The 27,380-nt window shown below is 46.6% G+C and overlaps 1 protein-coding gene across 3 annotated transcripts in view; it reads right to left on the reverse strand.

Annotated features, from left to right (window-relative positions):
* LOC123933718 (katanin interacting protein) overlaps positions 1–27,380 on the reverse strand; it is a 179,071-nt gene that overhangs the window by 147,138 nt on the left and 4,553 nt on the right. For 2 of the 3 annotated variants that reach the window (XM_045993193.1, XM_045993195.1), the window contains exon 2: positions 12,648–12,703. The exons of the other annotated variant lie outside the window; for it this stretch is intronic. In XM_045993193.1, coding sequence (XP_045849149.1) covers positions 12,648–12,703 — 56 coding nt within the window. The remainder of the gene's footprint in view (positions 1–12,647; positions 12,704–27,380) is intronic. 3 annotated transcript variants of the gene reach the window in all.

Consider the following 27,380-nt stretch of genomic DNA (forward strand, 5'->3'; position numbering starts at 1 on the left):
TTAAATGGAGTCCTAAGTAATGCAAATACTTCCCTTGCAGACTTGTTATAATAAAAGTTATATATGAAAAGTGCTTACCTCAGTGCCTGGCCTGTGGCAAATAAGAATGGATACATGCTTGCTAATGTTACTATTATTATAATCAAGCCACAAGGACAGACGATTACAGGAACTGGACAAATTAATCAACTTTGTGCAGTCATCTAAATTACTCTTCCCCTGAAGGGTGGCATGCCACGGGGTTTTGTCCTTGATCCTATCCCAAGCCATCATTTTATCAATGACTAGATCTGGCCGTGGAAGGCTGCTTATGAAGTCTGCAGATGACATTCAGATGGGAGGCACACGGAGTAAGCAGGATGACGAAATCTGTGCTCAGATCATTTCTACAGGCTAGAGATGGATCAAGAACAGCTTGAAAGAGTGCAGCATGGCCAAGACAAAGGTCTTCTATAAGGAGAGGCACTGGGAGAGAAGTCTAGCTGGAGGCAAGTTCATGAGACAAAGACAGGGCCTTTTGCTAATGTGGTTAGTATGAGCTAACAGCATGGTGTGGCTGCCAAAAGCTACCGCTGCCACAGCACACACAATGTGTTTGAAATTCCTTAAAATAAGAGGGTAGGAAGCAACGTGTTTTGGCACCTACTGTGTGCCGAGCCCCACATTAAACTCTTGATGTACCGTTTCAGTTGATACTGTCATGCACCTGGAGGTGGGTGCTATGATCATTGCTCCCATTTGACATGTGGGGAGGCCGGGGCTTAGAGAAGTCAATGGACTTGGCCAATGGAGTAGAGAGCAGAGTTATTATCTGAATCCAGTTCTTATTAAGAAGTGCACATCATCTCTATAGTCTATGTGGATCAGTTCATAGTTGGAATGTTCAGTTTGGTTCCAACATAGTGTATTTTTAGAGAAAGATGAACTTGTTCAGACGAACGTGACCAGGAAGGCAAAAACTGTTAACAAGAAGTCACTTTGAGACTGAATTCAGTAGGAAAGACTGAGGGCAAGTACACACATCAAGCTCTCCTGCCCAAGCCCACAGAAATGCCCCCATTTAAAGTCCACGAGAGCATGGGAAAATAAAGAGGGGGTGCTCCTGGTAGAATCAGAATGTCGAGCTATCCCTGAGAAAGTGATGGCAGAGAGAACTGGGCTAATGAAAAGAAACACAGGCCAAATCAGAAGCTGGGAAGGCTTGCTGCAAAAGGGGAAGGGAATCATGGGCTGCTCCAAACCAGGAGGAGGCACGTTCTCTGAGGAGAGGAGAGGAGATGATCTGAAGTCAGAGCTCAAAGACATGGATTGCAAACTCCTGTGAGGGCACTAACAGGTAGATCTTTGGTCCACCTAGCTTGTCAATCTGTGACTATGGGTCTCTGGGACAAAAAGCGGACATATCTAGAAGGAAAAGGAAGATCCTGTGCTCAGAAGACAAACTATTAGCACCACACTTCTCGTAGCAAGTTCCGTACCTCTGACTCGATCACTGGCAGCTAAAAAGAAATATGTTCAGGGGCACCTGGGTGGCTCGGTTGGTTGAGTGTCTAAGTCTTGATTTCGGCTCAGGTCACTGATCTCAGGGTCATATGATCGAGCCCTACATTGGGCTGCAGGCTGGGTGTGGAGCCTGCCCAAGATTTTCTTCCTCCCTGTCCTTCCCCCACTCGCACTCTCTTGAAAAAAAAAAAAGAAAGAAAGAAAAAAAAGAAATACATCCACAGAGATGAAAACAGGAGCTCACAGAACACAGAAGAAGCACATACTCATGAGTCACCAAACATTCCAGGAAAACTCACACCATGAAAGAGAGGGGCCAACTCAATTAACAGAAGGACAACAACCAAAGACATCAGGATAGTGATGCAAACAGAGACATTTTAAGTATATTTAAGTATATTTAATACTTTTGGAGGGATAACAGGGGACACTGTCTCCATCAAACAAGAATAACCTAGTATGGAGAAGAATTAATTAGAAATCATGAATGAAAGATTTAATCATCAAAATAAAAAGATCAAAAGACAGTGAAGAGCAGCCTAGATACAGACAGAGAGAAAATCACTGAGCTGGAAGATGAGGGAGCGGCATTTACCCAAAACACAGGAATGAGGACAAAGAATGTTGGCAAAAACATAAAAGGCTGCTAATACCCACTATTGGCAAGATTGCTGGCATTCTCAAATATTTTTGGGAGGAATGTAAATTAGGTTTTTCTTATGAGGGTATTTCCAGATTTCTTGCCACTGGAGCCACACGAATCCTTGCTGTCAAGCCCAGGGTGAGCCAATTACAGCTTATAGGCCAAATCTGGCTGCCACCTATCTTTGTAAATAAAGTTTTATTGGAACACAGCCACACCCATTCATTTACATATTGAATATGGCTGCCTTCCTGGGATAATGACAGAGCTGAGATAGAGACAGTGTGGCCTATGAAGCCTAAAACATGTATTATCTGACCTTTTACAAAAAAACTTGCTGACCCTCAATTCAGGCCATTATTAGTTGGGTTTTCTGTTATGTGCAGCCAAATACCTCCCCATGGAAACAATGAATAGAACTGTACAAATAGAATGAAGTCTAGAAAGATGAACCTTCCACTGAGAACTGGCTATTTCCAGGTGTACTCCCTTGTGCAAATTCTTAAAACTATGTACTTAAGATCAAGATCATCCACTTTATTCTATGTAAGTTATAGCTCTCAATAAATAAAAAGCTGAAAATAAGAATGGAAGGCAGGCATTTCTTTCCTTTTCCTTTTTTTTTTTTTTTTTTTTTTTTAAAGAGAGAGAGCAAGGGGAGGGGCAGAGGGACAGAACAGAGAGAGAATCCCAATCAGGGTCCACACTCAGCGTGGAGACTGATGTAGGACTCGATCTCACGACCCTGAGGTCATGACCTGAGCCACAATCAAGAATCAGTCGCTTAGCTGATGGAGCCACACAGGCACCCTGGAAGGCAGACATTTCTAATTGTCCCATAGCACGATCCTAAATCTGACATATAGGTACGTGTGCACAAAAAAGCCAGAAGGAAACATGAAAACAAGTGAGTGGCATGATCTAGGTGGTAGAATAATGATGGATTGGTGTACCTTTTCCATATTTTCTAATTTCTCAACAGTCAGCATCCATTAGCTCTGGAATCAGAAAGAGATGAAAAATGTCTAATGTGGGCCCCAGCCAGGTGGGTGTGGATGGACCAGCCCCGCCTCCGGTGCTCCCCCTGCTGGCAGCACAGCTGGACAGGACGCCCCCGGGGGAGAAGGGAGGACCATACACATGTCCAAGTACTCCATTTCAGTTCCGCTCTGCAGATGGGGAAACTGAGGCACAGACCTACATAACGGAAGCAAATAACTTGCCAAAGCCCCCACAGCTAGAGCCAGGATGCGAGCGCCGACAGTCTGGGCTAGACCCCTGCCCTGTCCTTGACCCCTCCTGCCATTCCATCTCTCTTGTGCCAACCATCATCCGGAGCATCAACAAAGTATGGGCTTCCTAAAGAATAATTTTTTGGAAGAGTTTAGGTTTCTAGATCAAAAAAGGGAACAGAAAAGAAGTGGAGAACTTCAATGAAGTTGCGTATATTTGCTTCACAGTTTTGGGCTGAATCATAAAGTGGGGGTGGGGGTGGGGCACATACTCTCTTCATCGGCCTCAGATTGGAATCCAGCGGTCATTAACTGCACTTGGGGACTCATGGAGTAAGTATCAGACCAGCTTGGCTTGGAGTGATCTGTCTGTCATTGCCCCTGCCTCCCTACTCACATGTCCAGTCTTTTGGTCCCAGGAGGACAGATGCAGTCCTGCAGTGTAACTCTGAACTGGCAATAGGGTCCACGGGGAGAAGACGGAACGTGGCCTGTGGGAGAGCCAGTCGGTGACCCGAGTGGGGCTGGGCTTCATGTGTTCATCTCTCTCAACCTCCCTTGAGTCTTCAGACTAGGGAGGAAGGAGCGAAGATGCCCATTTTACAGATCAAGAAACTGATCTTTGCTCTTGGGGCCCACTTCCAAGATGGCCCAAAAAAGGCTGCAGCCACGTGCAGCCTATTTGCCACGCCAGCGCTATCCAGTGTGTGTCCCTATGCGAGGACATTAGGAAATCCGTCATTTGCAACACAGTAGAGGCCACAGCCATCAGGGACGTTTCCAAAGTGAGCATTCTGTGTGCCTAGGTGGTTCCCAAGCTGCAGGGGAAACCCCATGACTGTGTGACTTGGGCCCCTGGCAGCAAGGCAGGCAGGAATCATGCTCGTGCAGCCCCCGTTAGGATCAAACACCCTCTCCCAGAGCTGCGACCCATGGGAGGTGCCCCACAGACTGCACGGAAGCCCAGCTGAGAAGCAAGGTCCTTGAGGACCAAAGAAAAACCGTCTCTGGAAAAAAAGGAAAGTGGAGGTCATGCCGAAAAAAAAAAAGAAAGGAAAATGAGGCTTGGGATGGCCACAGAACTCACGTGAGGTCCCCTGGAGGAGATGCAGGCACTTGCCACTTTCTACGGTGTTCACAATGTGGAATACCAGTGCAGCCCCGTACTTGCAGCGGGAACTGGGTAGCTTGCCTCCTTGCTGTGAGCCAGGGGCCCTCACTCGCAAGATGAGGACAAGGCTGCTCACTTCACGGGCTCTCATGAGTGCCAGAACAGCGGCACTGTTGTCGGCCTCACCGTCCCCACCGCAAGGCAGCCGTGTGCTGCACAGCTGTGACCTTCTGCCCACTCGCTGTCTACCTTTCTCTGCCTTCTTCTGGGAACTGGATCCTGATTCTCCTTTGGGCAAACACCCCTTCCCCAGCAAGTACTTCCCATGGGGTCAACCCCCACCCCAGCCACGTCACCGGGATGTCATAAACCCTGGGCTGGCCGTGGGTCTCAAAATGCTTTCTCTGGCTGCCACTGTTGAGAGAATTATAGTAAAGACAGGGAGGAAAGGAGAGGAGGAAGTACCTGTCACTTTCTCGGGGCTTACTACATGCCGGGCACTGCTTAGAGCACCCCTGAAGATACGGTGAGCAGGGTGCCGCTAGTATCCCCATTCTACATATGAAGAAACTGAGGCCCGCAGGTGGATACACAGTAAGTGAGGAGCTGGAATTCAACCCCAGGCCTTCTGGCTCCAGCCCCTGTGCCTCTCCCCACAACGTGTCTTCCTGCTTCTATGCAGTGAACCTGGGGCTACTGGTGGCCAGCTTGCTCTGAGATGGAACAGCCTGCTGGGGTAGGCGGGGAGGGCGGGCATGGATGAATCTGGAGGGACTGAATGAGAACCTGTCTCTAGCCATGCCTGGTGTGGTCCACCCCTGAACTTTTCAGCTAGGAAAGGCTGAGGCTAGTTTGAGGAAGGCTCCCATCGCCTGAACAGTCTGAGAGACAGCCTGTGAACCCTACAAAAGTGGGGGTCACAGAACCAACGGCTCTTGTCAGACTGGGGGGACACAGAGGAAATGGAGGTCCAGCGAGGGGACAGTAAGTGTACCCACAGTCAGCAGTGGGGGCTGGGGCCCACGTGGCCTGGCACTGACACGGCCCTTGTCCTGCTCTTCCAGAAGTGTCCACAGGCCCTTTTCCCCCAGCAGACATGCCTTTCAAGAGGCATTCACAGGAAGCTTCTTCTCTTAGCATCATTCTCATTTCTAACCACATTCTGTATTCCACAAAGTGAATTTGGGGGTGGGGAGGTAGAGGGAGACATTTTCAAGGCAATTTCATGCCTCGGATCTGGAAATAGAGAAAACTTTGATGAAGCTCTTTTGAAGGGCACATTGTTTACCCAAAACAGACCCGGGAAGGGGAAGCTGTCAACATTATCTCTTTCTGGTCACAAATTGTGGCTCTCTGATGGGTTTTTCCTAGAGTTTAATCTTGTACTGGAAGCTAAGCTGATACCCGAAAGGTTTCCGACGTGTCAATCTCCTTCCTGGCATTTTATCAGAAATTGATTCTCTTTGCTTTCTGAGGCTCGTCTTAGCCCTGCTGTCAAACGTGGGTTACGGGCACTATATCTGTGGACATGTCTCCCAGGCTCCTGGCCTGACTGTGGGGGTCTCAGAGTAGGCTGGCCATTTGGTGCAATGAGTTTCCATCACCCGCAAAGGGGTGAGGAACACCGGCCCACCTGTGGCCTGTTTTTCCATGGTAAGACCTCTCAACCACCTCTGACTCTGAAGGGATGAGCTTTCTAAATAAACAGGTGACTTTGCCCTTGCCAGTCCTAAATGACAGCACACAACATTTACTGAGCTCCTAGTAGGTGCCAAGCACTCTTGCCAGGACTTTACACATATTAAATCACTGAATTCTTCCCACGACCCTCTGATGCAGGCTCCCTATGATCCCTACTCCTTAGACGAGAAAGTCAAGGCACAGGCAGGATAAGCAACTGACCTGAGTGATGGGGTGGGTAAGCTAAGAATCCAGGCTGTTTGGTTCCAGCATTCCCAGGATTCCCCTACTTTGCTAAGTGGCTTCGAAGCCCACCACATGACTTGTTTGCCCTGGAGTGATCAGAAGTTGTCAGTGTCATGAGGGCTCCCCCACCTCCAAATCCTCAGAGCTGCAGAGACCAAGACCTCAACGGGCCAAAAGACTGACAGTTGTAACTCTGCAACGGGGAATGTGGTTGGCAACTGGATGAAAAATGGATTTAGTCCTTCTCTGCCCAGAAATGTGAACTAAAAGCTTTCATTCTGGGAAAAGTACGGATTTGGAATGTCAGCTGTCACACTGGACAGGCTCTTGTAATATAGGGCTATCAGCCTGCATTGTTTTATTTCCCCTCTCCCACTCTTCTTCTTCTTCTTTGGTTATTTTTAAAAATTTTTATTATTTTTTTTTTTTTACTTTTTAAAAAATTTTTTAAAAATTTTAAACAAAGGGGTTGAGATCTGTAAATATGGAAGGGCCAATGCTCTATTCCCCAGAAGGCTGAAGTGGCAAGAAGCCTGGGATCAGAAATGAGGAAGGGGAAGGGTCTCTTCACTGCATACCAGGGGAGTCTGAAACTTACAAGTCACTAGTTCCACTGGTGCTCTGGCAACCAGTCAAGCAAGGTGCTCAGAGCCAAGGGCCCAGAAAATATGGCTTTTAGAAATCAAGGTGCTGGACATGCCTCCCAGTACTTCTCCAAACAGCTGCCTTGCTCCTACTCCCTTCTGAGAAAAGCAGACTGGAGAGCATAAGGGAGTGGCCACTGAATGGTCCTGGTGTGGACAGCCACACGTCACTGTGGCCAGCATGCTATAGAGTGGCCTGGAACAAAAGCTTTGACTCTCTCATGCTGTTGGGAGACCAAGTGACAATGTCCGTTTTTAAAAAGAGCATACTCTTTGAGTCAGTCATTCCACTTTTAAGAATTTCAGCTTTAGGGGAGGCGAACCATAAGAGACTATGGACTCTGAAAAACAACCTGAGGGTTTTGAAGGGTCAGGGGTGGGAGGTTGGGGGAACAGGTGGTGGGTAATGGGGAGGGCACGTTTTGCATGGAGCACTGGGTGTTGTGCAAAAAGAATGAATACTGTTACGCTGAAAAAATAAATAAAATGGAAAAAAAAAAAAGAATTTCAGCTTTGGACATGTACACAAAGATGTCTGCTCAAGGGTATTCTTTACAGTGCGCTTCTGCTAGCAAATTCTCTTAACAGCCTAGAGAGCTGTCAACCAGGAACGGTACATTATCTATGGACGGGTCCACACTCACTTACATGCATTTATTTGGTATCAGAACCAGATCAGATCAGAACTCACATGAAACTTACAACTTTTGCTTATCCTACTTAGTATGAATAATCGTATTTCCCTGCAGATGTGTCAATGTGTTTGATCATAGGCTGTTATCCCAGGCCACACTGGGATGGTGTTACTTTCTAAATTCTAAAACAGTGAAACACATTTGGCCCCAAGAGTCTCAGAGAAAGGACTGTGCTTCCGTGAATTCACAGTGGAGCACTACGCAGCCACAAAGAGGAATGGATGAGGTCCAAGCACATGTCCCACTATGGAATGCTCTCCAACACATGGTATTAAGTGAAAAAAAAATCCAAGGAAAAAGTATCATGTGTTGTGCTATCACGGGAACAAACAGGGACAGATCTGTTCTGTACAGCTGCATGTCTGTGCAAGATTTCTGGAAGGACACATAAGCCGTTGCTTACTGTGTTTGCTTCTTGGGAGGGCACCTGGGAGGTGATAGCAGGAGCACTGTGTCCCCCAAATACCCTTTGGTATTGACTACCAGGTCAATCAGACTCTTTCTGCGTCTGAACTGGGAGAAGGGAGGGAGGAAAGGAGAGGGAAGGAGCAGGAAGAGCAAGACAGTGATGAGGTACATAGACCAGAGAGGAGCAGCGGCACGTTCATGATGGTACAGAGAGGGTCATCGGGCATTCCCCATCCCTGGAGGCAGCCGGAATCCTGGACTCCCTCCTTCGCTGTGTTCTCCTGAAATCCAATTCCTCTTTTGCATGGCAAAGATGGAAGGAGTCTCTAGTCCTTGCAATGAAAGACTTTGCTTAACAGCAAGAAGTACTTGTGTGTGTGTATGTGTTTGTGTGTGTGCCAGCGTGCACGTGTGCATGTGTACAAGTGTGTGTGCTTGTACGTGCATGCAAAGGGAAAGCTTAGCATTTTCTTGGTGGTTGAGTTAAACGACTTTTGTAGTCCTTTGCAAAGTGAGCTCAGCAGATTAGTGTGCTGTTAACAGCATTTTTCAGAATCTCCAATCAGCTGCGAAAGAAGGCAGTTCATTATCACTGGAGACTCTCAGACTGGTTCAGAGTAAGGGCGCTGGATCTAGCCTGACTAGGGGCACACAGTCAGGAGACTGGAAGATTGGAATCAGCTCCCAGTCCAGCTGGAGCAAGGGACATCCCTTCAGCAGGAAGTACACTCGCGCACCTTCTCTGTCCAAGGACACGAATACCTCTCTGTTAAATATTAGACATGCTAAGAAATGATTAAAATAATGTAACAACTAACATTTATGGAATGCTTACTACGGGTCTGGTACTGTGCAGGGTACTTTAACGCATTACTGCCTAGTAAACAGAAATCTCAAAAGGTGGTGAGAGGGGTCAAGAGAATCAGCCAAGGTCATATGACCGGGATCTGAGGCAGGAGGAGTACACTGTGGGTACTAACTCCGTCTCGTGGGGCCCGAGTAGCTCTGTGCTGTCCCCAGCGCCATGGCCGTTGAGCCCCACAGTGCCACAGCCAATAGGATGGATGCTGGGGGGCTGATGAACACAGATCTTTTTCCTCCTTTGTGGTTTTCTTTTCCACGTTTTTAAACACTGTGTGATAAATTTACTTCCTAATGATTTTTGAGTAAACTACAATGACCACAATTTCAAAATCATGAATAATTCAAGACCAAGGGCCATAAACACTATATAATCTCCACAGGCAGAAACCATGAATACTTGTTAGAGACAAGGCCAAGAATATTTTTACCAGCTAAATGGAAAGTATCTACCGGCTTCAAGTTAACCATCAGACGCATGTTTCTGAAAGGACTAGAGCTCTTCCAAAGCCTCGGTTTACGTGGTCTCTTCCAGGAAGCCCGCTCTCCCTCCTCCAGCACCTGATGGGGGTTTATGTGTCTGTGGGAGGGCTTGAAAATTGGGGTGTCCTGGGGCCATGCAGGCATGCACTGCTCAGCACTGGCTGAGAGCCGGGGTTACTTAATACAGACCAAGCACTGGTTCTCAACTGTGGCTTGGGGTGTGGGGGGGGTATCCCACCCCCCAAAGATGGGGATTTAACTGGTCTGGAAAAAGGCCTAATCTTCAGGGTATTTAAAAAGCTCCAGGGTGACTCTAACGGGCAGCAATGTTTGTGACCACTGAAACAAAGCCCTTGGCATGGGGCTGGTCACAGTGCGGTTGCTGACACCTGTCTGCTGCTCAGCAGTGTGTGTGTGTGGAAGGCAGAGATGGCAGAACGGAGGGCCCCCACACACCAGCCATGGCCCAACGTTGCTTCATGGGAATAGGGCCTCTGCTGTTATTCTCCATTTTATCAAAGAAGCCAGAGTGCACATTTTTATGCGAAAATTGTAAATGTGGACAGCTAATTTTTTTTTTAAACGGAATAGGGTCTGGGCCAAATAAAACACATCTTGGGGCTGAATTTGGCCTGCCGAGCTCACTGCGAACAGCCTCCCCTCCTCCCCTTGCCGGGTCGGCCCATGACCACATGGAGAACTACCCAGTCCCAACCCAGGAAGGAAATAGCACGTTCACCTGCCCTGGTGCGACCGGGCCCGTGCCACTTCACCACCGAAGCAGCAGGATGCGCCTCTCTGTCTGTTACAACCAGCTCGTCTTCCCCTTGCCTTTCATGGTGACAGAGTCTGATCTCTACCTAGCATCCTGCATTAGGCACGAGTCTCAGGAAGTACAGATTTCACAGGTGATGGGGGTGCGGGTTGCAGAAGGAAGTGGGCAGGAAAAGCATGTTCTCACAGATCAAGATGAACATCCTGGCAGTTTGCCATCTCTTTCTCTTGATTCTCTAACCAAACAAAAGCCCTGCTGACAGAGTCAGCACCCTCTTTTCCAGAAAGGCCTGGAACCATTTTAAATCTCTTTCGGGGCGAAACTTAGAAATTGTGATAAACATCTCCACTCTCTTTCTCTCGTTGCATGCACTTTGCAGAAGAGGAGGGAGCTGAAGTGCTCTCGGGCAACTGGTATGATGGGAGGAGCCAGGAAAGCAGCAATCAGGGAGTCCTTGTTGCCAAGGAGAAAGACAGAGGGGGAAGTGAGTATCTCCTTTCCTGCTGCCCTGCTTTGTCGATTTCCAGCCAATGTCTTCAGATGGATAAATGTCAGGATGTTACTCTGTGACCGAAAACCTCGGTTGAAATACTTCGTTCCTGGCGTTGGGGGAGCCGACGCTAAGTCACTTGACCAAGGGGTCTGGGAGCCTGCTGTGGCCTGTGCTCACTCCTGTTCCAGCTCTTCTACCCTCCAAGTCCCTGGAAGGACTTTGTGGGAGATACACACACCAGCTCTGCTTCCAGAAAAATGTTCCTATCAGGAAGGAGTGACAGAATCCACTCTGGTTCAGTTTCTAGAATGGCCATCAGGGCTGACATTTAGATGTTTTCAGCAGCACCAAGGTCCTAGCCCTTGTCCCAGGCAGGTGGCTTAAATAAAAAGGAAACCCACGCTGGCTGTTCTGGCTACAGCTGAGAAAGGAGACAAGAGGGGACAGGATGACAGCCACTGCAAAGCACCCACAGCCCTTTGCGGTCCAACCCCAACCTGCTTCACTTGGCTGAGGGTGAGGCCAACTCTGAGGACGCAGGACGAATTTCAAGATTTGGTCAATACTTAAGATGAGCCTCGTGCCTTCACACCCTGTTCCCCTACACCCATCTGTGGCTACATAAGACCCAAATTCAAACTCCAGTGAGCTCGAGACTGGATCCAAGGGCCCTGAGGTACCGTCTGGGTCCTTGCTTCTACTTTGTACCCTCCGGCTCAGTAATCTTTTTTTTTTTTTTTTTAAGATTTTATTTATTTATTTGACAGACAGAGATCACAAGTGGACAGAGAGGCAGGCAGAGAGAGATGAGGAAGCAGGTTCCCCACTGAGCAGAGACCCTGATGCGGGCTCAATCCCAGTACCCTGGGATCATGACCCGAGCCGAAGGCAGAGTCTTTAACCCATTGAGCCACCCAGGCGCCCCAACGGCTCAGTAATCTTGCAATCTTCCTTATCCGTGTCTGACTTTGACTTTGACCACACTCTTCACTTGGCCCGAAAAACTGCTGCTCATTCTAAAGAGGAAGGCTGCGTATCGGCTTTTCCGCCTGCCTTTCTGGAGATCACTGGCAGAGTCAGGTGAGCCCTTTTCTGTACTGAAATTCCACTCTTTGTCCTTCTCACACAGCGTTATGATGACCCCACTGCACATCCCTTCCATCTATACAGCGCCCACTGTGAGATCAGGGCTGTGTCCCCCTCATCCCTTCTGCTGGGCACAGGGCAGGTGGGCTTAGTAGGGCAGGTTTCAAGAACGGCCGTGGTATTTGTAGATTTCCCATGCAGAGGTGAGGCCTACTTCCCCACCCCTCCAACCTGGCCTGACCGTGTGACTTGCTTTAAAGAAAACCAAGTTGGCAGAAGGGACACCATGCTGATTCCAAGCCCAGGGCTCAAGAAGGGCTGCAGCTTCTGCTCTTCATGCTCTTGACCCCCAGAACCTCCAGAAGAACAAAGCTGGCTGGCTTGCTGGTGGATGAGAAAGCACTAAAAGAGAGTTGAAGCCATGGTATTCCCATCCCCAAGGTGACATAATCCTCACCGCAAAGGCACAGTGAGCCCAGCTGAAATCAGAACTGCTGAGTCCACATTGCCGACCCACAAAATCATGACCTAAAAGCACTGTTGCTGACATCCCTAAAACGTGGGTTTAATTTGTTACACAGACAAAGCTAACTGATACACTTCCTAAGAGACTGTTACTAACAGTGACACTCTGGCTGAGACCTCAAGGTGCCAGATATCTTCTGGGCCAGGATTCAAGCTGGAGACTCGGAGAGAGACAAGCAGGAGATCCAGGCATTCTTATTCACCGGAAGGCTTCCTTCAAACAAAGCTGCCTCCCACCCACCCTCACCAGTGACACATTTACCTCCTTTTTCTCCCGCGAGCATGACCGGCTTCTGTCAGCCTTTCGCAGAGTCTGACCTGTAGCAGTTCAAAAGCAGAACCAGAGATGAAGGCTATTTTAAAACAGCTAGTTTATCACCACAAAAGCTTTTTATTTGCAAACTGAATAGACGGGACCAATCATAATCAAATGATTTTAAGAAAGTGTAGCCTATTATTATAGTGGGAAAATGGCATACTCTTGAAATAGACCAACAGCAAGGAAATGGTAATTCACACACTTGTGTCGTTTGACTGTAATGAACAAAGCCTCAGCTCTTTAATCTGGAACATTATCTGCACTCTGCCAGGGCCAACAGAAGATTTCCCAGTCGAATTACATTTTTATTAAAATGTTTGGAATTATATAAAATGCCTTCCACAAAAATGCCTTCCATAGTGTGCATACACATAACCTTTGATCAGCGTACACCAGTGGGCTTCACCAAACCCCCAAACTCGCTATCTAGGTGATGGTACAGATGTGAATTAGCAGTAATCACCCACATTTCCTATATAACGGGCAATTTCAGAGAGACTGTTGCTTTTCTTAGAAAACTGGAAGACTAACATTTGAAAGTATGCATAAATTCAACAGCTTAACATCATACAGTTTAAATATGCTGTTCCAAATGCAGTTTTCACAACTTTTTGCAAGTGTCCATTATAAAAGGATTCCTTGATGGAAAATTAATGGATTGCCTTAGTTTTAAAAGGTAACATGGGAACCTCTGCGCCTTGCCCATGTGTCTTCCAAATTATCCAGCTTTCCTCACAGGTGGCTATTTGTGAGAAAATCAGTACCATACGTCCCATTACCCAAGAGTGCTCCAAAGCAGGAGCAAAAAGGCTTAGCAATGACTTATCAAGAGGCAAGAAGCAGGGACTGAGTCTCAGAGGAAAGATGTTTGTCTCTGGATGTGGCCACTTCCAGTAGGTCTACATGGGTGTGGGGGGCAGAGAGTGGGGGACCTCAGAGCTGGTATGAAGCACCAGTCAAAGGAGGACACTCTTTCCAAGAAAGTGAGAATAAGGGGAAGAATGAAGGTCCGAAGATGAAACTCTGGCAATTGCCAGAATTTGGGGCCAATATTAATAAAGGATTTGGAAAAGAGTCAGCCAGAGAATTTATAGGAGACCTTGAATTATAAAATATCATGGTAGGGTAGATGTCCGTTGGGTTATCTGCTCAGCTCATAAGGACACCCTAAGCTGCCTCCTTCTCTCTCCCTTTCCTCCCTGTCCTGGGAGGGGAGCTCCAAGGCTGTACAGGACCCCAACCTCAGTAATCCAACTGCAGTCAATTGGAATTTTAAATTCATTTGGAAAGACAGAATTTGAAATACGTTGGGGGACAGACTACCAGAGAATGCCCAGGCAGAGCAAAGTGACTGAAATTGACTACATGTCTGCCATTGCGTTCCACAGATACCCACTTAACGTACCACTGAGATGCTGGATGCCAGCAGGGGGGAAAAGGCTGTACTGTGTGCAGATGGGGAGGGTTTATGAAAACGCACTGTACTTTCTACCCAACTTTGCTATGGACCTAAAATTGCTCTAAAAAATAAGGTTTATTAATTTAAAAAATTAAGAAGGCCCAAAATTAAGGCTCAGGGGATCTGGGTTGTTGGGACTCATTTTATCCCACCTCCTGACCCTCAATGCTCTGGAGGGAAGAACCAGAGTGGCATCTCCCAGAAACCCTTGACTGCCCTTGGTCTAAGCTGTCAGTCCAGGGACTCACTGTAGGCCATAAGACCGACCAGAGAGGATGGCATGCCCAGTCGTAGGCCACACAAGGCAAGGCCAGGAGCCAGGAGATTGGCCTGGAGCTGGAAGGGGACAGGGAGGCTTAGAGACCAGGGGTCAGACCAGAGTGTTCTACCAGCAGAGGCAGTGCTAAGATAAGTAAGATGCCAGCAGGGAGAGGGCCCCCTGAACAAAACCAGGGAGCAGAAGGAAAGCAGAGCTAGTCCAGGGGCAAACATGGCAGTTCCCAGAGTCTGGCTGCAGCCCTTCTGGTGCTGGTTAGACACACACTTAGGGACATGGTCCAGTGGACAGCGGACCAGTTATGAGATCTTGGATAAGTCACAGGATCCCCCAGGATCCTTCTGGGCCATATTTTCTTCCCATTTTTTTAATTTTAATTTTTATTTTTATTTTAAAAGAGAGGGCAAATCGGGGCACCTGGGTGGCGCAGTTGGTTAAGCCTCTGCCTTCAGCTCAGGTCATGATCTCAGGGTCCTGGGATCGAGCCCCGCATCGGGCTCTCTGTTCAGCAGGGAGCCTGCTTCCCCTCTCTCTCTGCCTGCCTCTCTGCCTACTTGTGATCTCTCTCTCCATCAAATAAATAAAATCTTTAAAAAAAAGAGAGAGAGAGGGCAAATCACCTAGGGAGTTGCTTTTCATCCCTAAAATTCTGTTACACCAATAGAGAACAGTAAGAAAAACATTAAGGTGGGCCATAAAAACAACCCATTAATACAAAGAACATAGAACTTAACAACTGAAATTGGAAAGCAAATCTCTCTACCGGAGTTCATTAGAAGCTGCTTATTCATGAAATTGGAAAATAACTGGCTTATTTTCCAATGAAGATAACCCACACTAATTATGCACACTTGTAATCTAAAGCCCAGTCCTCACACCACTGAGCCCCTCTCTCCTCTCGGTAGCTCCACGTGGAGGCTGCTCCTTCCTGCCAAGGACAGAAAGAATGTGATTACAACCAGACCTGTCTACTGCACTTAGCATCTTGAAATATCGTCCTACTTAGATCTCATCGTATTCTCACGACACTCAGGGAGGGAGGTGGAAGAAGGTGACATTAATATCAAAAGATGTTGCTTGCAAAATTGAGGTATTCCCCTGCATTTTGCAAGGTGACCTGTCATTTTTAGCTATGAGACGTTAAATAAGGCCAAATGTAAGTGATACATGTGGACCTCACATTATAAAACAGACACGTGCCTGGGAACGGGGGAAAAAACACCCCAAAAATGAAAAAGACATGAAGGCATATAATATTCTCCCATGTAGGACTTCAGAGATTTTATTCCCATTTTGGACTTATTTTCAGTAGTTAGAATATTCTGACTGTTTGGTTTTACTTTGCTCTAGATGCAGACCATAACACTCAGTGCTACCCTTCAGAGGGGAGGGGAGTCTTCCTCTGCATCTGAAACCATCAGGCAGGGGAAAATCAGCATCAGAATTACTCTTAACAGAGCCGTGAGCCTCCTATGAAGTACAGTCCACAGGACACAGCCTTTTCCGGCCTTTTAAAAAATTATTATTATTTTTGTTATTGTTGTTGTTTTTTAAAGGTTTTATTTTTTTAAGTTTTATTTATTTGACAGAGACACAGTGAGAGAGGGAACACAAGCAGGGGGAGTGGAAGAGGGAGAAGCAGGTTTCCCGCTGAGCAGGGAGCCCGATGCAGGGCTTGATCCCAGGACCCTGGGATCATGACCTGAGCCGAAGGCGGATGCTTGATGACTGAGCCACCCAGGCACCCTGGACACAGCCTTTTCTAAACATTGCTATAGTCTACTCCACATGTGAAATATTTGGTGCATATGGAAATGTATGGTAGATGATAAAAATACATATGCGTAATATCATTGTGCAGTATTTCTAACTAAATTATTCACATGGTGATTACTCCCTCTTTTTCCTGTAGGGTAGAAGAAGAGTGACATGGGGGAGGGCAAGAACTAGGCACCAAGTTCATGAATGTTTCTGTTTGGGGGACACAGCTCCACTGAAATGGACACCTACTATGTGCCCAGATCAATACATGGGCCTTATCTTCCGCATCCTTACAACCACTGTTCTGGGTCAGGGGTCGATAAACTTGTCCTAGAAACGGCCAGAGAGTAAATATTTTTTTTTTTAAGATTTTATGTATTTATTGAAGAGAGAGCAAAAGCAAGAGAGATCACAAAGGGAGAGGGAGGGGCAGACTCACTGCTGAGTGGAAAGCCCCATGCAAGGCTCAATCCTAGGACTCTGAGATCCTGACCTGAGCCAAAAGCAGATGCCTAACCGACTGAGCCACCCGGTTGCCCCTGAGAATAAATATTTTTTACCTTATAGGCCATAAATTCATAAAATTATGAAGTCTCTGGTGCAACTACTCGACTTGGCCATCATGGTGCAAGAGCAGCACTAGACTATATGTAAACAAATGGGGGCCACTGTGTTCCAATAAAACTTTATTCACAAACACAGGCGGTAGGCTGGATTTCGCTCCCAGGCTGTAGTCTGCTGACTCTTGCTCTAGATGGACATACTATCCTGCTGATACCAGCAAGGAAGAAATGAAAAGCAAACTTTAAAGGGGTGGGGCGCCTGGGTGGCTCAGTGGGTTAAGCCGCTGCTTTCGGCTCAGGTCATGATCTCAGGGTCCTGGGATCGAGTCCCGCATCGGGCTCTCTGCTTAGCAGGGAGCCTGCTTCTCTCTCTCTCTCTCTGCCTGCCTCTCTGTCTACTTGTGATCTCTCTCTGTCAAATAAATAAATAAATAATCTTTAAAAAAAAAAAAAAAAAAACTTTAAAGGGGTGAATGAACTGCTTTTTCGAGGTCACAGAAATGTAGCTTATAAGTGACAGGGCTCAGTATGCTCCTAATGGCTATCATCACTAACATCATCACCATCACAACCATATTAATCATTGTGATTACCATGGGAGCTCACCGTAAGTTGGGTTTACTCTGTGCCAGGCACTGAGCTCCAGGCTAAGTCAACAAATCAACCCATGTACCCCTCTCAGCTACCCAAGAAATAGGCACTATTATTATCCCGCTTGTCAGATGCGGTCACTGAAACCCAAAGAGGCTAGAAAACCTGCCGTAATCACCCAAGCTAGTGAGCAGAGGAGACTGATCTGGAGCTGAGCAGTCTGGCTCCAGAACCTTCAGCCCTAACCACCAGGCCACACGGATCTTTAATCAGAGTGTTAAAGATAAGTACAAGCCCACGAGAACGGACCTGGGAGGGAGGCTGATATAAGCAATTCTTTCTGTGATGCAGCTTTTCAATGTACTTTGGACTGCTAGAGCAATTAGTAAAGGGGTTGGATGAAAATGATTTCCCAATGATCAAAGAAGACGGTGTTGCCAGCAGCCGGGTAAATGCCGTAAGATGCCAACAGTGGTAAGGCAGGCTTGGCATTAGACACTCACTCCTGTCTGCTCAGGTGAAATGCTCAGCCTTGGCAGGAAGGGCTGGGCTTTGGAGAATAAATCCAGTGGAAATCCTGCCGGCAGAGAGGGCCCATGCTGGGACCTCCCTGCCACAAAGGAGCTTTGAACAAAGAACTTGTTTCTCTCCACTGGGGGATGGTAGCGCCATGAGGTCACAAAAATGAGCTTATTTCTTCTGTTGTCCAAACAGGAGAGCTTATATTGCTCTCATTTTATATATCTATGGAATTTAATTTAAATGACAAATATCCCACTGAAATACCACTTAATCTCACTAATCGGACTTGCAAAAATCAGAGGTTTGACAACATACTGTTTGCAAGAGCTAGGAAGCTGGCACTTTGGAGCACTGAGGGGAGGAGAAGTGCAGAATGACACTTTGGGTGTGTATATGGACACAAAATACCTTTGGAAGGTATTTTGACAATATCCTTAGAAGTCCAGGTGCATTTTCCTTTTGAGCCAGCAATAGCACTTCCAGGAATCCGCTGCAAAGAATTACCTCTACAAAGAGGAAATGGACGTACAAAGTTATTCACTGTATCACAATCTGCAATAACAAATGCTGCAAATGACCCATAAGTCTGGCAGTAGGGGCCGGATGAATAAATACAGCGAATCCACACAAAGGCACAGAATACTGGGAAGCTGGAAAAAATAATGGACAAGCTCCTTGTACATAAGGAAAAAACTGATAGGCAGGAAGTATATGAACTATGCGATCTTTTCTCTAAGAAAGAGGAAAATTAGAGTAAATACTCACGCCCATCCTATTTGTAGGAAGAGCCACCCAGAGCTACGTGTACAAAGACAAGAAATCACTGTTCCTTTTTATATATTTTTATTTTTGAATGATGTACGTGGACCTATTTCCTTTTGGAAAAATTAAAAGAAACTTAAAATATTAAATGTCCAAAGGCAGATGCAAGATTTTTTTAAAAAAATACAATGGAAAATGTAGATTGTTCCCATCAGGGAACCCAAGAAGGGGGAGTCTGCCAGAGGGAGATTGAGTAGCCTCTGCGAACCTCAGCACCCCAAAGCTTGCCGGAAAGACAACACAGTATCTTGGCAGGACAAACTGTCTTCTTTCAAGAGATTGATCCGTAATGCGTGAAAGATAAGAATGAAATGATGACAAAATATGGTTTCTGGAAATTGGAACAACGGTTTCTTGGCTAAGCCAATACGCTATTGGTAACCTGCTCCTTTATTTAAGGGCAAAGTTTATATGAGATGGCCAGACAAGATGAGAAAGGAAAAAGGAAGGAAGAACAAGGAAAGGGAAACTGAGACCTGTCCGAACGGACTGTCTGGAAATCATGGTTTCCTCGTGCTTACTGAGCACCTACCCCTGGAGCTTCTTCCCCAGGTGACAGCTCTCAGGACTCCCTATTAGGCACAACAACAAAGCCTTGTGGCTCAGAGAAAGCAACCTGCCCAAGGTCAGAGCAAGGAAGGGGGAGAACGGGATTAACCACTAGTCAGTCTGGCTGCTAATCCAGTGTTTGCTATACCCTGATCCCTACCAGCGTCCCCTGTGTCAAGTCCAGGAATGGGAGCACCCCAGCCCCACTGTCATTACTACCCCACCCCCACAGGTCTTTAGCCCCAGCCCAGCTTCCTGGACTTCCACCTGCAGCCTTTGCAAAGACACCTGTGGCACAGTAAGGTGGCAGGGCGGGGACAGAGCAGCCTGGAGCTCTTACCCAGCCTGAGGGGAATCACTGTTTGGTGTTGCTGTTGAACACTACTCCAGCCAAAAACCAAGAGTGAGGCTTAACTGACTGAGCCACCCAGGTGAATCACTGTTTGGCTCCAGCTGCCAGTTACCATGCAGGAATATGGGCCCAGTCTCATCGGATCGGATTCTTCTAGACAAGTCCAGTATTAGGAGAAAGTTTCTAAGTTTTAAATATTGACCAGTAACTAAAAAAAAGTTTTTTAAAGCTCTCTACAGATCCAACGAAGCAGGCTTCTAGATTCTAACCTAATAGGCAACTAGGCAGAAGGCTGGAGCCATCATTTACTTTGATGCCATAGACCATTTTTGCAGGGGAGCAGGGAGAGCCCTTTAAGGAAATCTCATCATCGTAACAGAAATCTGTCAGACAAAAAGCGTGACTGTTTGGAAGACAGGTAAACATGGGCTCTGCCATACACTTCCAGATTCCTTCCAATTCCCCATGCACGCCTCTAGGCTGGTTCTGGGGACTTTAAGTCACATTCTGTCTTCTGAAAGCCCGAAACAATATCCCTGTCACTCTTCCTTTGCATTTTCTGTGTAACTCAAATTCCCGGGGCCCAGTTTACTGCCAAATTACCTGAGATAAACAAGTCATGCTAAGTCCTCTTTTCCTTTCCAAACCCAAAGAGCAGCTGGCAGCTAGAAATGGTTATTTATAACCTGCTCACTGTTACGTGCATTTGCTTGTGCATTTCTAAAAATGCTTAGCCATGCATTCTGTGGCTCACTTCATAATTACATGAGAGCCTGGGGACAATGCTGTGCGGCGTCAGAGAGGGTAGGCGGTGGGTCAGCCTGTCTGGCTCAGCTTCTCAGTACCTGTTTGGAAACCCTGATAGTACGATTCCATTTCAGTCTATTGCTGGCATTACGATAGTACACGTGAAAAGCTTAGAACAGGACCCTGCACATAGTAGGTGCTTAGCAGTAAGTCGTTCACTCCCCCATAAACGGCTGGCTGTATGTTCATGGATCTCAGCAGGTTCTTTTGGACTCTGGCTCCCAAATACTTTCTGAACCTTTCCCTTCTTCCCCATCACCCCTCTGCGAGGTCCTTGATCATCAAAGAGCCACCTGACAAGAGTCCTGTCTCCCTTATTGCTGGGCTTTTCCCATGGCAGCCAACTAAAAATGAGATTGTATCCCTTGCCTGCTCAACCCTCTAGTGCATTTCTCTCTGCATGGTTTGCTCTCCGCTTGCGCATGCTCACATCCACGCCACACACACCTGCAGCCCGCCAGTCTTTCCTCTGCTCTTTGGACTCAGGATTCCTTCCTGCACAGGGTCCTTTGTTATGGTCCTCTCCTGTTGGCTCCTTCTTATCAATCAGATCTCACCAGGAAGGGACCTCCTTCTTCAGAGAGGACTAACTAGCACACCATCCGCCCTATTTTTTATCCTCTGCACAGCTCCTATCTGATCTTTTTCTTGTTAATGTAGTTGTGGCCTGTCTCCCCCTGCACCCCCTGCCCCAGAAATGGTCATTGTTTGGCTTTGTTTTAATCCCTGAATTTCCCATACCTGGAACACTGCCTGGAATGCAATGGATATCAGTAGACATTTCCGGAATCTGTGAATGAATGAATGACCGAATTTTTGAATGGACAATGCCAGGAGGACAGGAGGCATGAGTATGAACTGCTGTGAAGACTTCATCTTCTCTCACAACGTATTTTCCTGACCCTATCCCCCTGCTCTTTCTCAGATGGTGAAATGAAATATGACAAAGTGAGTTTAATACACCACTGGAGATAATTGGAAAATATTGATTTTTTTTCACTTGAAACAGTAAAGATAAGAAAATGCCACACTTCTGTAATCTAATCAGTGGCTTATGTGACAGCATGCTTCCCAGGCTAAAATGTACTTTGGTCGACCTCTGTATCCATCATACAAGTTCCCAAACCCGTTCCAACTACACAGGTCAACCCAGCCCCCCACTGACAACAAGTGTGGACATTGCGTTTGTGAATCTATGTGAGCTTACGTAACCAAATTAAAGTGTCTTCTGAGTGTCTGCATTCCACTCCTCCCTTCCCCCCACAAGGAGCTGCAAAATAGTCCTGGAAAACATAGGAAATGATGCATGAGCTGCCCTGGAATCCTAAAGAAAAAGACACGTTCCTTCCTCAGACAGCTAATTTTTACTGAGATCCTATTAAGGGCTGGGTACCATTTTAAGGCCTTTAGATAGATGGATTCATTTGATTCTCATAGCAGCCCTATGAGGAAGTCCTACTATTAATCTCTGTTTTATAAATTCAGAGTCCAGGCACCGAGAGATAAAGAAACTAATCCCACCGAGGTCATGCGGCTTCAGAACTGGAGTCTCCTTAGTAGGTCTCCACGAGCTCTCACCTAGTGGGCACCAACGTGAAGATGGGGAGAGCTGGAAAGCAAATTAAATCCTCTGCCCTGGTTTTTCAGGGTTGCCTTTTTGCACGCTTAAAATAAAATCTCCATCTGAAATCATGCAAGAGGCAGGACTTCCCACCACAAGGGCTCATTAGGAAGGTGGGGTGGTGGGGTGCTGGACAGAAATGGATCTGGACCTGTTCTCCCACCTCTGCAGGCATGTTGACACCCTAGGCCGCACGGCCCCAACATTTGATAAATGACAGCGGTCAGACCAGATGGGAAGTTACTCACTGGCTGAACCCAACCCACAAATATTTGTTTGGTCTCCACAATGTTGAAAAAAAAAAAAAAAGTTTGTTGCTTTTTTTTTTTTATACCTTGGGAGATAACACATTTTAAAATCCTGAGTTCTGGATGGTTTTGCAAACCTAAACAATCTGGCAACACAGGACTTGCCTTCCTGCCTGGCAATAGTGGTCTGGGGATGAGGACAGTGGCCTGGCAGCTGGCATGGTATCCTCTGGTTCCCAGCCCCTGCTGGCTGGTTGTCTTCCCTGCCACTGAGATCAAGTCCAAGGTAGTGTTTATCAGCAGGTCTGAGAGGTTTTTCCCTACAGTGAAGATGAAAGTGGCCACATCTCCAGCAAAAGAGAGAATCATTATCGTCATCATCCTAATGGCAGTGAACACATAACAGACTTATCGTGTGTCAGGTCCTGATCTAAGGACTTTGTGTCCATGAATGTTTTTAATTTTCACAATAACCCCAGGGGGTGGGACACTCTTACCTCTATTCTACACATGACAGAGAGATGGAGGAAGCCACATACTGCAAGGAATTAGTAGGCAACCGAGTTCTTTATGAAATGGATGAATATTCCCAGGTACGCAAATTGTATACAGGTGTTGAAAGAATCGGACATAAAGCGGCATAATGAAATACATCCTGGACACTGCAGTCACTTACATCACCTGCCTGGTCCCTGAAGGCTTCTTTTTTTTTTTTCCTTTAAAGAGTTCACTTATTTATTTGACAGAGAGAGAGTGCACAAGTAGGGGGAGCAACAGGCAGAGGGAGAGTGAGAAGCAGACTCCCTGCTGAGCAAGGAGGCCTACAGTGGAGCCCAATGCCGGGAACAATCCGGACCCAAGCCAAAGGCAGACACCCAACAGACTAAGCCACACAGGTGCCCCCTGCAGGCTTCTAAGCTTGTTTTCTTCCATAGGATTGTTAAAGAGTTCCGGAATCTATCAAGTTCCCTGGACTACATCTGGTAAGTCTCTTTCGGCACCATCTTTGATTTCAAGCAGGTTCATAAAAAGGTATCTAAATAGTTTCAGATTCTTTTAAAGATTTTATCTATTTATTTGTTTGAGAGAGAGTGTGTGCTTGAGTGAGTTGGGGGAGGAGCAGAGTGGAGAGGGAGAGGGACAACAGACTCTGTGCTGAGTGCCGAGCCAATGCAGGGCTTGATCTCAGGACCCCCAAGATCATGATGTGAGCCCAAGCCAAAAGTTGGACACCTAACCAAATGAGCCACCTAAGCACCCCTCAACAGTCTGGGAGTCTTGAGAGAGATCATGCGTGCACATGCACATACACACACACACACACATACACACACACACACACACACACACAGAGGTATGTATACACATTGCATTGCAAAGTCACTCAGAGTCTATAAGAGTGTGGTGATCCTTGAATGGGTTGGTGATCCAACTTCTGACCTGGTGCTACACTGACAATAACCCTCCTATTCCCCAATGACGTGTTAAGTCAGGGGCTGTCTCCAGAGTAGCCATCAGCTAAGGGTGGTCAAGGTAGCATCAGAGTCAAAAATGAGGCAGGAGCTGGGAGCGATGGTGAACCCACTGGGAAAGAAAATGGGAGGACAGGAACGCTAACTGCAAAGTAGAGGGAATGCAACAGGGGCTGGGGGTACAGTGAAGGTAGCTAGGTGAAAGCATATTATTAGGACTGGTCTGAACTACTCCAAAGGACAATGTCTGGGGGGACCATGCTTTTCTCCTTAGCGAAAGAGGAGCTAGGTGAGATCTCTGGAAGCTTGACCTGTAGGCTTGGCTGTAAGGGCTTTTCCACTGCCTGCTTTATGGAGACCAGCCAGCAATTCACAAAGGGACAAACCAGTTGACCTCTTTCCTAGTTACAATGTTAGCCCAGCAAACACTCATGTACATCTCCCTGTGCCAGTCCTGGGGCCAAATGCTGGGAAGACAAAGGAATGAGAGTGGGTTTCTGTTCCCAAGGAAGAGGAAAGGCATGGAGCCCAGTACCTGTGACACAGCAGGATACATGAGGGGGCCAAGGGACCCCACCATGTAGGAGGAGTTAATTTTGCAGGTGGTATCAGTCACCACAATCCACAGTGTGGAGGTGACCTGAAAGGAGACAGCTGCCAGGGAACACAGCAAGGGGAAGGGAAGGAGGTGGGAAAGAATATGGTGTGCACGAGAAATGGCCAGCTTCCTGAAATGGCCTGGGCAGTGGTTGAAATGTCAGATGTCCATAGGCTTAGGCTAATATTCTCAATGCAAGAAAAAGGCACTTGCTGACCGACGTCATCAGCCAGAAGAGGTCAAACTGTCATCACATGTCCAAGGTCAAGAGAGACAAACATTCAGGGTTGGAAGACCGGGGCTTTGTGGGAATGCAGGCCCATAGGCCGAAGCATCCTTCCATCAAGAGACTGACAAATCCAGATTTTTATGAGAAACCACAACTTTTAAATATGGAAAAGCTCATCAATGGACCCAGTTCAGGCCACCATAATACCTCTCTGAACATGAAGGTAGGTGGGTAGGTGGGTATCTTAACGTGAGACTGAAGATCGGCAGACCAACCAAAGGATAGGGGAAGGGAGGCACATGGCTTTCCCAGGGAAATTCTCAGATTTAAGGTGCTGTGACCACGGCAATTGTGACCAATTATTAAAGTTACAAGGGTCAAGCTGTTCAAACCTGTGGGTCATCAGCAGTCAGTCTGGTGCCATTGAGGATAATGGACACTTCCTTCCTCTTACATAAAGTGAGCTGTGAACAGCACCAAGCTCCTCCTTCCAACTGACCACATTGCTCCTTGGCAGCCCTCTCCTACTTGGAAACAGAGGCACAGCCACAGGGTCAGATACTGAGGGAGCCAAGGAGGTAGGCAAGGGCAGTGCCTTTTGAACTGTGCTCTTCAATCAGACTAATGGATTGGCCTTGCCCACAGACTCACTTCCCAAGTCTAACAACCTGGCCACACATGGAAGGGGACAAGTTTGAGACAGGTCTTTGATGACATACTCTAGAAATAGAGACCCTATGGGCCATGTATTTATTTTGCCTGCTGAATGCCTGCTTTGTTGAGCATACACGTTAATTGGCTGAGTCCCAGTTCTGCTCTCTGCTAGCTGCAGGCTATAAATGGGCGCAATGACACTGAGTGTCATGTGGAGCTGTCTCAAGAATCAAATCAGATCCTGCATGGCAGGGGCCAGCCAACTTTTCCAGGAAAGGGCCAGATGGTCAAGAGTGTTGGCTTTATGGACTACATGATCTCTGCCACAACTAATCACCTTTGCCACTGAGGCATGAAGAGATCCATAGACTGTACGCATTTATATGCAAGTGGGCATAGCTGTGTTCCAATAAATCTTTATTTACAAAAGCAGGCAGGGAGCCAGACTGCTTTGAGAAAGGGGAAGACCTTTACAGATGTTTTCTAGGGACTCCCATGTGGATTATAGTTAGCTGTTGATGACTGGCTTTCTCATCAGATCATGAAGTTCTTCAGGGAAGAGAATATATCCCGTTTTTTTCTTACAGATTAAAATGAAGAGAACAAGACAAACCATAAATGACTCTTAATCTCACAAAACAAACTGGGGGTTGCTGGGGGGAGGTGGGGTTGGGAGAGGGGGAGGGGGTTATGGACATTGGGGAGGGTATGTGCTATCGTGAGTGCTGTGAATGTATAAATCTGGAGATTCACAGACCTGTACCCCTGGGGATAAAAATACATTATATGTTTATAAAAAAAAAAAAATTGGAAGGGGAGGCAAACCATAAGAGACTATGGACTCTGAAAAACAACCTGAGGGTTTTGAAGGGTCAGGGGTGGGAGGTTGGGGGAACAGGTGATGGGTAATAGGGAGGGCACGTTTTGCATGGAGCACTGGGTGTTGTGCAAAAACAATGAATACTGTTACGCTGAAAAAATAAATAAATTTTAAAAAAAATGAAGAGAACAGGTATATACAGCACATTGCGCCACACAATAGTAATCTGTAGGGATTTCCAAAATTGCCCAAGTGAATGCAAGAACAGGATTGTAACTTCAGATGCCTCTGGGGCCCAGGCAGGGAACACATACAATGCGTGGCAGGGACAGTCAGGGAGGTGCTGTGGCAAAATGGAAAATGTGCCTCCCTGTTGCGGGGGGAGGGTCTCCATTTGGCTCAGCTATGAAAAAGCTGTTGCCATGCACAACTGTGATTTGGTGTTAATAGATTTTATTGATCTTTGTTAAGAAAATACCACAATAAGGTATTTATGAGAAATCCCTCCATTTTTCAATGTTGATGACTTGTTCAAAATTTGAAGAAAATAAAACATTATGGACCAAGGAAACATGACTGTGGGCTGATTCATTTAGAAGCCCCCAATTTGTAGCCTCTGGTTTAAAGAATTCATTTTCAAATCTGCTACATTGCTCCTTTTTTTTTTTTTTTAAGGTGAAAAAAATTTTTAACTTCTATGTTCAAAAAAATCAACTTAAAGAAAGTTTTAAGGTACTAACAAGGAGGGGCGCCTGGGTGGCTCAGTCTGTTAAGCATGCGACTCTTGATCGCAGCTCAGGTCTTGATCTCAGGGCTGTGAGTTCAGGCCCCACATTGGGCTCTGTGCTGGGCGTGGAGCCTAATTTAAAGAGAGAGAAAAAAAAAAAAAAAAACTACAATAAACTCCCATCTACTCTTCACTTAGATCCAGTCTTACTCATCTTGATATCTCTGGATTCCAGCACACAGAAGGCACTGAAATGTGGACTTACTAAATGAATGTCCTAAGGAAGAATAAGCAAAACATAGAGCGTCAACTTCCTCTAAGCTAAAAATCACTGAACTGGATCCAACTCAAGGATGGGTGCAAAGAAGGAAGGAAGACAGAACAGACATAGAGACTCCACAGACAACGCATTTATTTTGCCTGCTGAATGCCTGCTTTGTTCTAGTTCACATCATTTTTGGCTTGGTTTATTTTAAATAGTAAGAGAAACCAACAAATCGCCAGGAGCCCAGGTGAATAACGTACCAGACCAGAAGAGGCCAGACATGCTGACAGCATACTTTCAACAAAATCTTACTAATTCAACCGTCACCCGTTCTGCAGT

The sequence above is a fragment of the Meles meles genome, chromosome 21 (genome assembly GCF_922984935.1).
Source record: "Meles meles chromosome 21, mMelMel3.1 paternal haplotype, whole genome shotgun sequence".
Classification (NCBI taxonomy): domain Eukaryota; kingdom Metazoa; phylum Chordata; class Mammalia; order Carnivora; family Mustelidae; genus Meles; species Meles meles.